Source organism: Microcebus murinus, chromosome 10 (genome assembly GCF_040939455.1).
Source record: "Microcebus murinus isolate Inina chromosome 10, M.murinus_Inina_mat1.0, whole genome shotgun sequence".
Taxonomy (NCBI): domain Eukaryota; kingdom Metazoa; phylum Chordata; class Mammalia; order Primates; family Cheirogaleidae; genus Microcebus; species Microcebus murinus.
In genome coordinates, this window is record NC_134113.1 from 81,318,991 (window position 1) to 81,331,027 (window position 12,037).

At 34.2% G+C, this 12,037-nt stretch overlaps 1 protein-coding gene across 15 annotated transcripts in view; it reads left to right on the forward strand.

Moving 5' to 3' along the window:
• The window catches only part of C2CD5 (C2 calcium dependent domain containing 5), a 96,163-nt gene that overhangs the window by 63,560 nt on the left and 20,566 nt on the right, over positions 1-12,037 (forward strand). For all 15 annotated transcript variants that reach the window (XM_012785481.2, XM_012785486.3, XM_076007595.1 and 12 more), the window contains 8 exons: positions 1,151-1,315; positions 5,777-5,917; positions 8,215-8,278; positions 8,644-8,705; positions 8,923-9,021; positions 9,475-9,564; positions 10,051-10,138; positions 11,478-11,564. In XM_012785481.2, the coding sequence (XP_012640935.1) occupies positions 1,151-1,315; positions 5,777-5,917; positions 8,215-8,278; positions 8,644-8,705; positions 8,923-9,021; positions 9,475-9,564; positions 10,051-10,138; positions 11,478-11,564 (796 nt within the window). The remainder of the gene's footprint in view (positions 1-1,150; positions 1,316-5,776; positions 5,918-8,214; positions 8,279-8,643; positions 8,706-8,922; positions 9,022-9,474; positions 9,565-10,050; positions 10,139-11,477; positions 11,565-12,037) is intronic.

A 12,037-nucleotide genomic window follows, 5' to 3' on the forward strand; every position in this document is an offset into this window, starting at 1 on the left:
GAAAATATTTGATACTTAGATTAACTTGGGGAAAACTGTTCATTTTAATTCAGTACTCTAAAAGTTTGCACGTTTAGTGAGGGCATAGCATAAATATGTAGTTTGGGCAGAATAGAAGACTGTAGTGATTGGTGGGTGCCTGTGAAAACTAACAGCTGCGTTCAGATTCAAAGGTTTAAAAAACATTGTGGTAACTATGCCAAATAATGATATTTCTGATGGTTGAGCGAGCCTCAGGAAACTAATTTATGACACTGGTATAATTCAAGACCTGCCTCAAATACTGCTTTTCTGATTCATACTAACCTTTTCCTTCTTGATCACTAGTGATACTAATTATAACTGTTTGACATTTTCATCTTTGTGCTTTGTTATAGTTTATGCTCTTAAACCTCAATGTCTCAGGAGTAGCTTTTGTGATAGGTAATCTCTGATGGGTGCCAACTAGGTGTCTGGCACTGTGCTATCCCAGCAGGAATGTAATATTATCTTCACTTTACAGGAGGAGAAAATGCAAGTTGTAATAGGTTGAGACTCCAGAGTGATGTGGTTACATGTGTCAGAACCTATCTGGTTCCAGAATCTGTGTTCTTAACTGTTCAGGGCTGCTGCTTCATTAATGAGTGGAAATAAGAAAGTATTAGAAATGGTGTGCTTCATATGGCTTCATATGGTACAGGTGTGGTGTGTAGCTTCTGTGATTAAGCATCAGAGACTGGGCCATAGATGCAATGATGGATACTAATGAACAAACGAGGAGAGAGCACTCCTGAAGATCAATTTTATCTACTGTGCAGACTTCATTATAGACTATCATACCCTTTCTAGGATGGGCTTTTACAAAATTGACCATCAATTAATTTCAAAAATAATAATAACAGTTCAAACAATTAAACACACAAAATAGCCATAATCAAAAGTAAATCCTCCTTTCACAGTTGTCCCCCATCTACTCTAGGTCCTCCCCCAGAAGAAACCAATCCCCGTTAACCGGTTATGTTTTTGCATGCCTTTCCAGAGACGTTCTGTGCATACACTGATGCTTACTATCTTTTTCCTACTGAGCAAAGACCACATTCCTAAATATGAAACCTTAAGGATCACTATTCTAAGATATTTTTTCTCATTATTTTCCTATTATTTTTACAAGTCTGCCACAGGTGTATATTTAGCAGCTTTACCAACTCCTGGCGGTATTCAGATTGCTGGGAAGACTCCTAATGATGGCTCATATGAACAGCATATCTCTCACATGCAGAAAAAGATAAACGACACAATTGCCAAGAACAAAGAGTTATATGAAATTAATCCTCCGGTAAGTAAGATAAACTTAACATTGTGAATATATCAGTTATTTTTTATTAGTTTGCTAGTATATTTTTTAGGTTATCTTATTTTGGATATGAAAGATTTTTTTTTAACTGCTTAAATTAGTTTACTTGTTCCTCATTTTTTCACCTGCCTTATGTCTTTGCTCAAATGGCTCCTTTTTGGGTAGACCTACTCTAACCATCCTGTTTAAAAATGATAACTCTCTTGTCTATTTTTGGTACTTCCTATCACCCTTCCTTTTATTGTTTTTTATAACTCTTGTGTGTATGTGTGTTTGTACAGATAATGTCTTTTATTTTTGTCTATTGCCTGCTATAACTAGCATAATAAAGTTCCATGAGGGCTATGTTCCTAATGCCTAAAACAGTTACTCATAGTAGTAGCCTCTTTTTTTTTTTTTTTTTTTTTTTGAGACAGAGTCTCGCTTTGTTGCCCAGGCTAGAGTGAGTGCCGTGGCGTCAGCCTAGCTCACAGCAACCTCAAACTAACTCCTGGGCTCAAGCAATCCTGCTGCCTCAGCCTCCCAAGTAGCTGGGACTACAGGCATGTGCCACCATGCCCGGCTAATTTTTTCTATATATATTAGTTGGCCAATTAATTTGTTTCTATTTATAGTAGAGACGGGGTCTCGCTCTTGCTCAGGCTGGTTTTGAACTCCTGACCTTGAGCAATCTGCCCGCCTCGGCCTCCCAGAGTGCTAGGATTACAGGCGTGAGCCACCGCGCCCGGCCAGTAGTAGCCTCTTAATAAATACTTGTTAAATGATGAACTGAATGGTTTAAAATGCTCTTTTTTTAGTAAAAAGAAAGGTTGCTCATCTGTGGTAAAAAATGTGAAGGAATATAGTTTTTCACTTATTGTTTCATTATAATTTTCCTACCAGTTATTTCCATAATCAATCAGTCATTTTACCAAGTTTTCAACAGGTATCACAGTGCTTCCTTTTCTACAGATGTTTTATAACCACAGTCTAAATTGAAAGAAAAATGTGTTGGAGTTAGAATGAAACCATTTTTTTTTTTATGAGTCCCTGATAATGAAATACTTTCACAAAGGAAAGGGTTTAGATAACATTATTATTGATGTTTTATTATATGTACTATCTAATTTTGGCTGGTCTTGTGGAGCAGTGCATCTGAATTCTTACATCAGACCTATAGCTCTTATCATTATTCTAGAAAAATTGCTGAGCTGGAGGAATTTTTAGGATATGAACTAGAACTACACTGTTCATTATGATAGACACTGGCCACATGTGGCTATTGAGCATTTGATGTGTGGCTGGTCTGAATTGAGGTGTGCTATAAGTATAAAATATACAATGCATTTTGAAGACTTAGTATGAAAAAGAATGTAAAGTAGCATGAATATTTTTATATTGACTACACATTGGAAGTTTAATCTTTTGTACATATTAAATAAAATATTTTATTAAAGTTGATTTTATTTGTTTCTTTTTACTTCATTATCTATGTGGTTTGCTTTATATTTCTGTTGAATAATGCTAACTTAGAACCTGTTTAAATTGAATAAAAATATTGATGTGTTAATATATTAATACTTGAAAAATAGATTTGATAAAAGCTCTCTATATGCCACTTTACTAACTGCTTGTTTTTATGGTACATTATTTTTATTTTTTAATTACATTTTTTTTTTTTTTGAGACAGAGTCTCACTTTGTTGCCCAGGCTAGAGTGAGTGCCGTGGCGTCAGCCTGGCTCACAATAACCTCAATCTCCGGGGCTCAGCGATCCTACTGCCTCAGCCTCCCGAGTAGCTGAGACTACAGGCATGCGCCACCATGCCCGGCTAATTTTTTGTATATATATTTTTAGTTGGTCAATTAATTTATTTCTATTTTTGGTAGAGACGGGGTCTCGCTCAGGCTGGTTTTGAACTCCTGACCTTGAGCAATCCGCCCGCCTCGGCCTCCCAAAGTGCTAGGATTACAGGCGTGAGCCACCACGCCCGGCATATTTTTTAATTACATTTTTATAGTTGAACATCTACTTACAGTGTTTATACCAGTCAGGGACAATGGTTTGTAAAGCTGCATGTTAGGGCTCTATAAATCCCTCCTGATCTCCCGCAGTAAGAATTGATTTGTTCTCTGTTATGTTCATGTTGTACGTATATGTACTTCAGTGCCTGTTACATATTATTGCACTTAGTATTTACATGTCTGTCTGTCTTTAATGTAAACCCCTTAAAGACAGGGATGTATTGATATAAGAATATGAGTTAAGTTACTTCCTTTAGTTCTTACTGAGTTGCTCGTATGTGTCACACAATTTACATTATGAAGAAGGGAGTAAATCTATGATTTTTAAAATTTCTGCGTATATGAATTTCATGTATTTCTACAAAAGGACTCATCAATTTGTGAATCTTCTAATATGTCTTTCCTTGTATCAGATACTACATCATAGTCTTTTAGCATTACATCTCAGAATTCGTTTGACAAAGTCAGTGTACAAGGTTAATTACATTACAGTTTTGTGTAGCAGTGTATGCTCACCCTGCAAATGTGGGTCAGAGTGTTCTTTCTCTTAGAAAGATAGCTTTAGCTGAAGTAAATACTTTTGTTTGAATGTTTCTCAATACATTGAAAAATATTTCTTATGTAGAGATTTAATACCACTTAATTGAACTTTATGTAGATGCAGGTATCAAAATAAGATGCAAATCTTTTAGAATAACACTACTAGTAATGAACCATCATTATGGACCTAAAATATATTAAATACCAGCCAGTTACATTTATTAGGTCCATGATCCAATGAACAGAGGCTTAATAGAATTTAAAACTACTATAAAATCCTAAAAAGAAGTGTAGTATCTAGTGGGACAAACATTGCACTGAGTCAAAAGAACTGACCTAGGCCGGACGCAGTGGCTCACTCCTGTAATACTCGCACTCTGGAAGGCTGAGGTGGGCACATCACTTTAGGTCAGGAGTTTGAGACCAGCCTGAGCAAGAGCGAAGACTCCATCTCTACTAAAAATAGAAAGGTGGCACATGCCTGTAATCCCAGCTACTCAAGAGGCTGAGGCAGAAGGATTGCTGACAAAAAAAAAGTTAGCCTGGCATGGTGGTGCATGCCTGTAGTCCCAGCTACTCAGGAGGCTGAAGCAGAAGGATCGCTTGAGCTCAGGAGTTTGAGGTTGCTGTGAGCTAGGCTGACGCCATGACCCTCTAGCCCTGGTAACAGAGCCAGACTCTGTCTCGAAAAGAAAAAAAAAAAAAAAAAGAACTGACCTAGACAGGTTCCATACTATTTTGTTTTATTTATTTTAATTTAACTTAATTTTTATTTTATTCTGACCTAGACAGGTTACACACTAGTTTTCTTTTTTATTTTACTTTATTTTTTTTTCTTGCCATTTGACTTTGCAGTAACACACTAGTTTTCAAACTCAAGCAAACTAATTTACTTCTGAATTGCAGCTCTTTCTCATTTTGTAGTTATTATAATGTACACCCTGTCAAATTTATATAAGGCAAGTTAATTTGGAGCTCCAATAAGATAAATGGATGTGAAAGTACTCTGTAGAGCATTATGCTATGAAATTGTGCAGTGGCCGTCTTTTATCTAAAGTATACACTAGCAATGAACGTTTAAAACTATCTTTTTGAAAAACTTCTACTTACAATTTTCTTGGTTTTTAAAAAGATAATTCTGTTTCACTAGCAATAGGTTATGCTTTCTGCCTTTATGCTCACATACTCACATTCTTCTGGGACTCTTTGTGGCTCACAGATACTTAGAACTTATAGTTAGCTCTGATCTTTGGCTCTGTAATAGGAAAAGTCCACTAACCCATATGGTTAGTGAACCATACATTCACCTTAAAAAGATCATTATTGTAACTACCAAAGTTTATTTAGCTTAGTAAGTTACACAGAAAGTACATACATAGTATTAATAAATATATATATGTATTCATACACATATATTTATCATATTCCAGGTTTTGCTATGTGGAGCTTTGGAAAATTACCAATGGATAAGAAGAGATATAAAAGAGTAGAATTCTTTTTGGGGGCATAAATCTTTAAATCTTTATGACCTGTTAGGACTTTTAAATGTTGAGTAGAATGTACACATAGCCAGGAGTGCTGGATTTCTGAGCTTGAAGGACTGCCAATTCCATAATCACTGTAGTGTCTTGTCTGTACACTAGATGTCAGCTTTGCCTTGTTGTTATGTCTGTGACAGTTATATATGTGTTTCAGGATTAGTATATCAGTGAAGCTGCTTTTCTAGATAAAAGGAAATTTCCATATCTTCTATAAAAGGTTAATTATAAGGTCATTCTTAAATATAGACTTCATTGAATATATGTTACAGGCTTTCTTCTCCACAGGTAGTTGTCTTTTAATATGAAAATGTAAAACCAAACAGTCTTATATGATATAAAAGCAATTGTATTTTTTTTAGGAGATATCTGAAGAAATTATAGGCTCACCCATCCCAGAACCTAGACAGCGTTCAAGACTTTTAAGATCTCAATCAGAAAGTTCTGATGAAGTTACAGAATTAGACCTTTCGCATGGGAAAAAAGATGCTTTTGTATTGGAGGTATTGTTGCATTGCACTAATTTCTTCTTAATGGTTTTAGAAGATAAGATAAACATTTTTTTTAATCAGATGCTAAATTGATTAATACTTTTATATCATTACAACTGTTATAAAAGAGATTATTATGGAAATTATAACAAACTTGAAAATATAGAACTTGTAACTTATTTTTTATTGAACACCAGATGACAGATTACAATAATGCAGATGGTTATGAAAAAAATAATGTATGGGTTGACATATTAAAGTAGTAAACCTTTGGAGTTATTTTTCTAAACTTGAATGAATTTAAGAAATTAAAGTGCTATTCTTTAATTTTCTGTAATTATTGCCTGCTTTATATGTTATATTACTATAATTATAACATTTTTGCATGTAAGATGTAATATATGCACTGTGAATTCTGAGTGTAGTGTTCTCTTACTCAATTCAGAAGATACAATCTTTCTTTATAAAAAGACACTGAGAACATTTTAGTAACTTCCCTAGAGAATAAATGTGGCACAAAAAGAGCCTCCTTCCTCACCAATCTGCTCTACCTGCCCTTCCATGTAGAATGGTCATCCTCTAAAGAGAGAGAAGATCTTCCATTTTATATTGAGGGATGAGAAAATAAATGCGGATACTCAGAAATTCAGTAAGGTACAAGTTAGGGGAGAGAGAGAGAGAGAGAAAATCAGATGCTTTGGTCTCAGTGAAGCAGGAAGCTGGTGGTAGAATTGTTTGGGGATGGACCTGGAGATTTGAAGAGTCAGGAACAGTGCCAGGGACTGTGATGAGGATGTCAGCCATGAAGAGATGTGCAAGGCCTAACTGAGGTGAGAGTGTTAATTTGTGGAAAACCCAAATTGTATGGCGTTTTGCCTTTTTTTCCCACATTCCTCTACAGTTTGAGAATGGAAAAAATGGAACTTGGCGAAAGAATATGTCAGTTCAAGGAAGTAAAAGGTTGCAGATACTGTTTAGAGCAGAGCTACTCAAGGTGTGGTGTGACTACTTGCAGCATTAACACTACCTGGCAGCTTGTGAGAAACATAAATTCTTGGGCCCCTACCTCAGACCTATTAAATGAGAATTTCAGGCTGGTGCCCAGAGATCTGTTTAACAAACTTTGCGGGTGATGCTAAGTATCAAACACGGGGTTTGATCTAAAGTATTATTGATATGTCTGATATTGGGATCCTGGCTAAGTGGAGAGGCACATGGGAATAAAGAGGCCTCAAATGTGGGCAGAGCACTGAGGGCAAGGGGCAGATTCAGTAAGGGGGGGCAAAGAGACAGGGTTATCATTGGAGAATGTGTGAGGTCCTGGGTGTGGAGCATTTTTGGGAATAGTGAGTTGCAGTATGGCCACACATGTGGGTAACTAAGGTGAAGTGAAAATGATTCTTGAAGTCATGAGGGTAATGTGAGGGAAAGCTTAGAGTCTGAGAGTCAGGACTTAGACGCCTGACGTACAGATGACTGTCAATATACATCCAGCTGGATATTTTCAGTATTTATTATTCACAATGGAATATTGTGATATAATATATATGGGATTGAGACTTAATTATTTTAGATATGTCTTTAAATTTATCACTACCTTATTTCATTGTTAGTTTTGTATTTAGTCAAAAGCATTTTTATTATACTTTATTAATTTTAACAAGTTGGGATAATGATTACTTATGGTATCTTTGTAAGTCTTCAGAAATATGCTCTCATAAAGGCTTGAGAAAAGGCTAGTTTTTTGTTTGTTTTGTTTTGTTTTAGAGATAGGGTCTCACTCTTTATCCCAGGCTAGAGTACAGTGGTACATTCATAGCTCACTGCAGCCTTGAACTCTTGAGTTCAAGCCATTCTCCTGCCTCACTCTCTGGAGTAGCTGGGACTCTAGGCACACGCCACCATGCCCAGCTAATGTTTAAATTTTGTTTTTTTGTAGAGACAAAAGTCTCGCTATGTTACCCAGGCTGGCCTCAAACCTCTGGGCTCAAGCCATCCTCTCGCCTTGCCCTCCCAAATTCCTGGGATTATAGGTGTGAGTCCCTGCATCTGGCAAGGTTAGGGTTTTTTTTTTTTTGTAAACATAGTGTATTTAAAATGTTTCATTTAGAAGTATTTGTGTTAATAATTATTACTGTGGATAAATTTACTGATGTTAGACTTTTATGTTATATGTCTTAACTTAGGGAAAAATAGCTATACTTTTTCTTGACTCTTGCATTTTCTATTTAACAAATAAAAATAATTTTTAAAAAATTTGAAATATACATTTACTACTTACATAATAGTTTTAATCTTTTTATTTTCAGATTGATGACACAGATGCCATGGAAGATGTACATTCTCTGCTTACTGATGTTCCTCCTCCTTCAGGTGAACAGAAAAAGTTACCTTGACATGAAACTAGTTTTAAATATCAATATTTTGGTTTGTAATTATTGTAGTACTAACTTTACTTTTAAAGGCTTTATCATAGCATCATGTGCTTTGCTGCTCCAAGGCTGAAAATACATAAAAGTATTTACATTAGAAGTTAGGTGGAACTGATTTTTAATCTTTTTATGTTTATACATGAAAAATACTTTGATAATTTATCAAGATGGCTTAAAGTCTCCTGAAGATATAGTTTTAGAAAAAAATAAAATTTTTACAGTAAGAACTTCATGTAATAATTGAAAAATACTATTTAACATGAAAATCAATGAAATATTATATAATTTAATTATTTATTTTGACAGGCTTTTATAGTTGTAATACAGAAATTATGCCTGGTATAAATAATTGGACATCTGAAATACAGGTAAATCCTTTATTCTTAATTTTAAGCAAGTACTACAGAAATTATTTTAATAAGTTTCATCTAAATATTTCTTTTCTTTATGACCTTATTGCAATTAAAATGTTATCCTTTTTCATACCACATTAGCTATTGTTCATTATTTGGCTATTTTATCAATTGTTACAGTATTTAGTTGAAAATAATAAAATGACATGTTGTTGTATTGCCCCACATTTAGATGTTCACTTCAGTAAGAGTAATCAGATTAAGCAGCCTTAACCTGACTAACCAAGCTCTCAATAAGAACTTTAATGATCTCTGTGAAAATTTGCTCAAGGTAGGAACCTTCTGACTAAATTTTATTTAAACCTTCTAAGAATCATTAAATTTTAAAAGTGCCTATTATTATCTTTAATACCTTACACAATTGTGGGCTGAGTTATTCTTATTTACATATCTTCTGTCATCAGGTGAGATGCGTAAGTTGTCCTCACCTCTTAACATACTATAAAAGAAATGTGGTTTAAGTTAATAGTTTGAATTTTTGAAAAATCTATATGTGTAAGTTTTAAAAACCCTATTTCTTATTTTTTGTGACTTATTGACAAATGATTACTATCTGCTTAAATATTGAAAATACATTCTTAATGTAAGAATAAACAGAAGTGGACCAATTTTGTTTTAATTTTTTTAACTTTCCATTTTCTGTAATATAATATACATTAAGAAAATCGGCATTTATAAATTTTTAAATAAAAAAGTGACATTACTAATGTTTTCTATTGTGTAGAGCTTGTATTTTAAACTGCGATCCATGATCCCGTGCTGCCTTTGCCATGTAAATTTTACAGTATCTCTGCCTGAGGATGAATTAATTCAGGTAACTAAGATTCAGTCTATTATTAAAGAAGATTTCTAGCTTGTATCTGATTTATTTTATTATAATTTTGCCATAATCGAATAACTGAAGTACATAGTTTTACCTCAGAATATTAAAAAATATATATTGGTATGATTCAGTCTATGTGTTTTTCTTTTTTCTGAATTGTAGTTATTTGAAAGTAGAATCACACATGTGTTCCAGCATGTATATAATAGGATCTGTACTCATCATGTAGGATTGCACCATTTCCCATTTTTTAGAGAAGGTTTTTGAGCTTTTCCTGAAATACCTAGATCTAGTATTTATGTTGGGCATAGCTGTAGTTAAATATCTAGGTTTATATGTAATTCTGGTTGAGGTTCTTAATCAGGAAAGGCCAATTAGCCAGTTGGTATAGGTTGTTCTGTGGTACTGAAACAGATTTGTAAGAAACTTGATTTCACAATAATTATTTTGCTAATCATACTGTTTCTATAATTCTAGGTTACAGTCACAGCAGTTGCAATAACTTTTGACAAAAATCAGGCTTTACAGACCACAAAAACACATGTTGAAAAGTCATTGCAAAGAGGTAAACCTTTGATGGATGGGAAATACAGTTTGTGTTTGTCTGTGTTACAGTTCAGTGATAAAATATGAAGGACAGGTAGATTAAATAAATGACTTGTTTCTTGAAGAGGCATTTACTGCTTTCTCTGTTCATCTTTATCAGGATAACTGTTGATAAGCATATGGGATTATTCACACATAGCTAGGTGGTATTTGACTGGTATTTACATAGGGAATGCTGCTGTTTTTTTAAACTGAGATTATAGTAATTTAGGAGTTCCTATCATAAGATCTCTGGTGAGGGAGATCCTCAAGGCATCTGAGAACATACCGATGTAGTAAGCAAAATAGTGTACATATGTATTTTTCTCAGGAAAAGTCCCATAGTATTCAGCAGATTCTAAGAGGTATCCTTAATCCATCAAATAAAATTTAGGGAGTACCATTCTTTATTTTTTTGAGACATAGTCTTGCTTTGTTGTCTGGGCTAGAGTGAGTGCCATGGTGTAAGCCTAGCATACAGCAACCTCAGACTCCTGGGTTCAAGCAATCCCCCTTCCTCAGCCTCCCAAGTAGCTGGGATTATAGGCACTCGCCTCCAAGCCCATCTAATTTTTTGTTTCGATTTTTAGTCGGCCAGCGAATTTTTTCTGTTTTTAGTAGACACAGAGTCTCACTCTTGCTTAGGCTGGTCTCGAACTGCTGACCTCAAGTGATCCTCCTGCCTCTGCCTCCCAGAGTGCTAGGATTACAGGTGTGAGCCACCGCACCCAGTCTACCATTCTTAATACATTCCAAAGAAACTCAAATTATTAGAAATTATGAAGAAAATACTCTACTTTGTAAAATTTAAATGACTTACTAGCTAAATAAAATATCCATGATTAGTCTAAACTTCTAAAAGTTGATTACATTCACATGTATGGTATTGATAACATTTGAGCATTGAATTAATGTCGGATAGATGTGTTAAATGATTTTGTGTTCACATATTTATCAAAGAAGATAAATAACTGACTTAAGTATCATAGAAACTAGTAAGGTACAAAGTGTAGGATATTAATAATTATTACTGAGCACTTACTATTTGAAAGGCACTATACTAAGTGATTAACAGGTATTAATCTTTTAAAATCTCCCTGTGTTTGATCAGGGAATGTAGCACCACTCTCACCATCATGCAGATAAAAGGTCATCATAGGAAAAACCAAGGAGAAAATAACTAGAATGAATTGGGGTGGGGAGGTGGACCTGAGAATGTGAATATGAATATATATATATGTTATCACAGATTTTTAATTTAAAAGAAAAATAATAATAGATCATTACTATTAAAATTGGTGTTTTTCTTGCCTTTCTAGCCTCTACAGATAATGAAGAACTTCTGCAGTTTCCGCTGGAACTGTGTTCAGATTCACTTCCTTCTCATCCTTTTCCACCAGCTAAAGGTTGGTTAAGTAAGGGAAAAAGCAAACACAAATTGTAGTTTCTAGTTCCTTTCACTTGCTTCTTTATTATAGGTGATCTTACGTAATCTTGAGGTGAAGATTTATCCTTCATTTCCTCATTGTATGTTTCTTCATGTTCATAAAGGGAAGAAAGTAATATTCCTCTTATTTTAATTTCTCAAGTAATTTCATCATAAATTATTCAGGTAATTTTTTCTGTGATTACTGCATTCTCATACTGCAAATGTATTAAAGTTGTATTTTCAAAGATTGAGATTTTGCAATGTAACTATTCACTCATAGTATATTTGGTATTTATATTATATCTGGTAATTTTTTTTCTAGCAGCACTCAAACTTTACAAAAATTTTTAGCTTTTCATAGACAACAGAATGCTTGTTTTTTTCTGAACATATATGGAGAAGTTTTGAGTGGGGATAGTACAAGTGATAAAGAGATAAGCTTCCTGTCTT